The following is a 6,000-nucleotide window of genomic DNA, read 5'->3' on the forward strand; positions in this document are numbered from 1 at the left end:
CAAAGGCAAGTCACCACTGCGGTAGTGAGGCGCAGCGCTTGCCGGCGACGCCGAAGGTCACATGACGTATCCCAGTCGTTGAAAGATGGCGGACCTGGCTCCGGCTTCTTCCTCCCCTGAGCGCGGCGACCGCTATTGCCTGGTGAGCTGCGTTCCAGCCCAGCTGCGCTCCGCCGATCTCCGCTCCTACTTCAGCCAGTTCATCGAAGCCGGCGGCTTCCTTTGCTTCCATTATCGGCATCGCCCCGAGCGGGAAGAGCAGCTGGGCGGCCCTTCAAGGCCAGGAAGGCGGACCTGCTGCTGCCTGGTGGCGGTGAAGCCCGGGTGGTCTCTCCGCTTGGTTCGCATGTATTCCGGCAAGCGATGGATCGACGCGCAGGGGGAGACGCTGCCTGGCCGGTGCGTCATACGAAGGGTCCGGATTTCCCCAGACACAGGTATTAAGAGAGCGGAGGGGAGGCCCTGGGGTGCCCGTCCTGGGTTCAAATATTTAACATTAACTTCTTCAATATCAATCTGTTCAATACTACACAATCCAGTAATTTTTCCCCTGATCCTCCTTTCTTCTCCATATTTTTCCCATTTTCCCCTCATTACGCCATTACAGTTTTTTGTACTGTTAATGTATACAGAGTTAAATATAAGCATCTTCATCCAATTTTACTAATATACCAATATCAATTCATAAACCCATGTCAATTCATTAATCGCTATCCTGTTTTTCCTGCTCTTGTTAAGGTTTGATTTCCCATCAGTATTTGAAATTTCTTTGTCAGTTATGATTTTCTCAATATTAATTACATTTATATAGCTAAAAGTTTTATTCAAATCAATCCTCTTATCTTCATATTTCCCATATAAAAAGAAAAAAGAAAAAATGCTATCTTAATTCTAAATCATATCTTTCATTATAAAAGTCTAATTATATCTAAGGGTCATCCGTTCATTTAATCTTATTCAAACAAGTATTTAAACATATAATGCCACCTCTAAAAGGTCAAATCTTCTGTTTTTTAAATCTGACTCTCGCTTTCTTTCTTTGCCAAGTCGCTTTCCAAGCCAGGACAATTAGATCGCCCAGGAATTTTCTTTTTGTTCTTGTAAAAATTGCTTGGCATGAGGAAGACAATTTAGGTAGGGTATTTGGGGGGCGGAATTCTGCCCATTTATATTCCTTAAACAATTCCCAGGTCCTTTCTCCCTTCATTTCTCTTTTCATTCCCTGTCTCCCAAGTTCTATATTCCCTTTTTAAAAATCTTCTTCCTTGCCATCAGATATATTTTGCAGACCTAAGGGGTAAAAGGTATTTGCATTTTCATTGTTATAGCTAAATCTTGCAGTATTTTGTTTGTATATAGTTATTTATATTTCCTTTTTATCTCTTTCATCTCTAAATCCATTTCCTCTATTTTGTCTTCTGATTTCTGGATTATTCATATTTTGTAGTCGTTATCTGGGAACTTTCTAGTTGTAGATTTAATTTGGAGATTTGCTCGTTTATAAGGTCAGATAAGTATGCCAAAATATTTTCCTTTATTGCCAGCTGTTCTCCCAAGCTAGGAATCACCAAGCAGGCAGGAAGCAAATTATAGTGCTATACACAAATCTACCACTAGATGTCATTCAAAGTCCATTTTCCACTCTTAAAACAAAGGATTGATTTCTTATATTTCACTTATATTCAGTTTTTTTTCCAAAGAGAAAATCTTAACAATTATCTCAGTTATCAAATTTATCAAAACTGTATCTTTATGTTACTTCCACTTCAGTATTGTATGTTTCTGTCCCCCATAAAATTAAAACGCCACTTCTGTTTACATTCAGAGGTTTTTAGCTTCTTGGGAGCCTTTCCCAGGAAATTCAGTTGTAAAATAGCAAAGAAAGGATCAATATTCTCACCCAGTTCCAAACATGCTGTTTACGATGTATTAAGTAGTGCTTTTTCCTTCTTCGGTTGTTAACAGCTAATGGCCGGCCACAGGAATTTAGCTGGTCTTTCCCCTGCCGGTTTGGAGGGCTTTCCTTGGATTGAACAGAAAGACTGCCATCTCTCCATGATCAACAAGGCACCCCTCCTCTCTATCACCTCTTTGGGGCGATTTTAGGCCCTTTTTAGGGCCCCCAGCAGAGCGAAATTGGATGCGGAAGGCAGAGCCCTACCTTCCTGCATCCCATCCTGCTGCAACGCAAACCGGAAGCCACTTTTTCCAGAGTTTCATTGTATTGTTTCCATTGTTCATTTGTGTCAGTTTGGGACTGGGTTTTTATAGGAGGTGTGTACATTATTACACTAAAGGGAGTTGTGATGACAAAAAATGTTTAGGAACTATTGGTCTAGAAGAAAGGAGTAGGAAAAGAATTTGAGTGGAGGACTTGTTTCTCCTTGCTTAATCTGCCATGCCATCACATCTCAGAGGATAGGCATTTTATGGCTCCCAACTCTTAAGGAATGTCACCTGATGGGACCCAGGAAGGCAGCCTTTACTGCTATGGCGCCTGCCTTTCATTACCTGGAATTTAAATTGGCCTGGCCTTTACAAAGGCCTGGAAGCTTGGCTTTGCTGTCAGGGTTGGGGATCCAGCAGTGGTGATGTGGAGCCTGCCAAATGGCTACATTGTTAGTAAATTGGATTATACCCTTACAGATTATTTTTTTATGGTTTTAATAGTTTTAGGTTTTGTAACGGCTCTTGTATGTTTGTTGGGGGAGGGGGGGTTCTGTTGTTGTTTTTTTCTGCTAACTTTATGAGCTGTCCAGAGTCATGTATGCGAGATGGGCAGCTAATACAAGTTGAACAAATAGAATTAAGCACAGTGTGAGAGCACTGTGCAAACATAGTAAATACTAGGACTATTAAATATGGCCTGAAAAAGCTGGAAGACAACTCATCTGGTGTTTTTTACGGCTCAGATCCAGTAGCCCTAAAGAATGGAAACTGTTGCTGTACTAACATTCTTCCTTATCTGTACATTTATTCACAGAGACTGGTTTATTTTGTTATAAAACCAAAAAGGAGCTCCATACTGTATCAGGAGAAGTTTTCACTCAGGATGATTTTGAACGACTCCCTGAACTGAATCCTCCCGCAGTAATGCCTCATGGAAACGTGGGAACTCCATTACGAGTCTTCTTAGAGCTTATCAGGACTTGCCGAATGCCCAGCCGTGTAATTAAAAAGCTGCAGTTACGGTTCCCTAAATCTGGCTCATCTCGCAGGTACGGGAATGTACCATTTTCATACGAGGGAACAGATACTATTGAAGAAGAGGAGCGAGTTTACACAGGTACGGGAGAAGAAATAACAGAAGGAGGCCACTTGCCACATGTAGAGTTAGTAAATCAAGATGGTGATGCAGAAGAGAGAGACCCCGAAGAACCAGAAAAGAAAGAAACGGATGGCTCTGAACTGGATTGTGTAAGTAGTTTCTTCCAATTGTCAAACACGGAGCTATTATATATCTCACTACCAAGTTAAAGTTGCTAGTTTACTTCTTTGAGGAAAAAAGAACATTATTTATTCATGTGTACAAGCTAGAAAAGGTTCTTGTGAATCTGAAGTCAGAGCTGATTAGCCTAAACAACTGCAGTGTGTTTCTGGCCTTTGGCCTGAGATTTTTTAGTTTTTACATTCTCAGGACTGCCCAAGTTAATTTAATGGTAAAGAATTTGCACCAGGAGCTATGTACTTTAATAGAAAGATCCTTTATTTTCACAAAATCCACAGCTAAAAATTAAAAAAAAAAATCTAAGGCAGTGGTTCTCAGCCTGTGGGTCGGGACCCCATTTGGGGTCGATCGACCATTTCACGGGGGTCGCCAAGCAAGGCTGTCCGCCATTTTTTTCCCCTTTTCCAGCGGGTGCCTTACCTCCCTTGAGCTGGGCCAGCTGGTGGTCGGCCTGCTCCATCTCTGCCGCTTGCCAGCTACGCCTCGGCCGGCGCAGGGGGCGGAACCACGCATGCACGGCGCTCCTGGGCAGGGAAAGTCCTCGACTTACGACCGGTTGGGTAGTCCTCGACTTACGACCGGTTTAGTCCTCGACTTACGACCGGTTTAGTCCTCGACTTACGACCGGTTGGGGTCGCGGTATTAAAAAGGTTGAGAACCACTGATCTAAGGGGAATGTTAATTCAGATGCGGGGGGAGACTAAATCTTAGCTGTATTCTTCTTCTGTTCCTGATCATCTGGGTTCTGCTACAGGAGGATGATGATAGATGTGAAGAGTGGGAACGGCATGAGGCCTTGCATGAAGATGTCACCAGCCAGGAACGCATAAAAGAACGCTTGTATGAGGAGGAAATTGAACTAAAGTGGGAGAAAGGAGGCTCTGGGTTGGTCTTCTACACAGATGCACAATATTGGCAAGAAGAGGGAGCAGGTAATTTAGCAGATGCCTTAATTCTGTGTTGCTACTAAAGTCTGGATGCTTTTTCAACGATATGCTTTTGTGTCCTGTTTGTAAATACTTGGCCCTTTCTCATGAATGAAACATGTAGAAATGCTGATGTCTAAAGTATGTAGACATATCAAAAGCAGGGTTAGCTGCTGGCAGGCATTCATACATCTTCCTTTATTTCATCCTCATCTTCCTCATCCTCTTTTTCCTTGCCCCCTTCCCAAAGATTAGGGTAGAATTAGGACAATTAGAGCAAAGATTCAAATAAATATTGATACAGGGCAAGTTCATAGAGGAGAGGGTATCCCTTTTATGTTCCCATTTTATAAAAAGCTACGAATGAAACCAGATATAAAATCTGGCTTTATTTCAATGCATGCAGAGTTCACAAGGCACTCGGATATTGTAAAGCAGGGTGATGTTAGCACAGGAAGAACGGTGGCAATGAGTTGCATATACTCTTTTCTTCACACACAACTTTTCTTTTGGCAGATTTTGATGAAGAGACAGCTGACGATTGGGATGTCGACATGAGTATCTACTACGAGAAAGGTACTGATCTACGTTGGCAGGGATAGGTAGAATCTGCAGTCAATGCTTAGTGTACCTGGAAGCTTCAGTTTAGCAAGAATTGGACTTGCTCTCCTGGCAAGGTGAGATACTGCAGTCATCTTGCCCTGGCGTTCGTTCAGACACAATTCAAAATTGAAAATATGAAAATTACTTTGTTCTTCAATGCAAAGCTATAGGTAATCCTGGCTTAAAGGCTGCCCTGTTTAGCAACTGTTTGAAGTTACAGTGGTGCTGAAAAAGTAATTTTATATTGAGTCCCCACACTTATGACTGTTGGAGCATCTTGCAGTCACATGATCCCCAGAGCCATGGTGGCAGAGTGGTTAGAATGCAGTATTGCACGTTCATTCTGCTGATTGCCAGGAATTTGATCCTCAGGCTTCCATCCTTCCGAGGTCGGTAAAAATGAGGACCCAGATTGTTGGAGGCAACAGGCTGACAGGGCTTAGATAGGGCTGTAAAACACTGAAGCAGTATATAAGTCTAAGTGCTATTGCCATTTGCATGCATCACTGCTGGCTTTCAACAAGTGAGTCAATGGAGAAGCCAGCAGTGAAATTGTGAATTGTAATCCTTTGATATCTCGCTTAACAACTGGGTTGCTTAACAATGGAGTTGCTGGTCCCAAGTGGGGTAACTAACTGAGGACTACGTCCTGTCTCATTACATTTGTCTATAAAATACACAGACAGCAAATTCTCACCAAAATGGCATTTCTCCCTCTTCCCTTAAATAAGTGAAATACTTCCTTATCTTTGAATCGTTCAATAGAATTCAGATCTAATAGGGTAATTAAAGAGAGTTTTGCTGTCAATCCATTTCTTAAGGCATTGGATGCAAAATCAGCCCTAATTAAATGGAAGCCAATTCATCCAGCAAAACAGGATCGGTGAAAAGAACTCTTAGTGGCTGTTCTTAGCAGTCCATCCTTTGAACTCAAGTGTTTGAGCATCTAAAGCTGCCTTTACTTAGACTGGTACCTCCTTCGCTAACTGTCCAAGTCTTGGTGGACATTCTCCCCCCCCCCCC

General features: G+C 42.5%; 1 protein-coding gene across 2 annotated transcripts in view; it reads left to right on the forward strand.

Moving 5' to 3' along the window:
• Nucleotides 1-80: 80 nt before the first annotated feature.
• The window catches only part of GPATCH3 (G-patch domain containing 3), an 8,724-nt gene continuing 2,804 nt past the window's right edge, over nucleotides 81-6,000 (forward strand). Inside the window, exons 1-5 of one of the 2 annotated variants that reach the window (XM_029284638.1) lie at nucleotides 81-480; nucleotides 2,584-2,593; nucleotides 2,986-3,417; nucleotides 4,203-4,380; nucleotides 4,891-4,950. In XM_029284638.1, the coding sequence (XP_029140471.1) occupies nucleotides 86-480; nucleotides 2,584-2,593; nucleotides 2,986-3,417; nucleotides 4,203-4,380; nucleotides 4,891-4,950 (1,075 nt within the window). In that variant the 5' untranslated portion in view covers nucleotides 81-85. Of the gene's footprint in view, nucleotides 481-2,583; nucleotides 2,594-2,983; nucleotides 3,418-4,202; nucleotides 4,381-4,890; nucleotides 4,951-6,000 lie in introns of both variants that reach the window. The other variant, XM_015818730.1, reaches the window with a different exon arrangement.

This window comes from Protobothrops mucrosquamatus, unplaced genomic scaffold (assembly GCF_001527695.2).
Source record: "Protobothrops mucrosquamatus isolate PMUCROS unplaced genomic scaffold, P.Mucros_1.0 scaffold781, whole genome shotgun sequence".
In the NCBI taxonomy this organism is placed as follows: Eukaryota; Metazoa; Chordata; class Lepidosauria; order Squamata; family Viperidae; genus Protobothrops; species Protobothrops mucrosquamatus.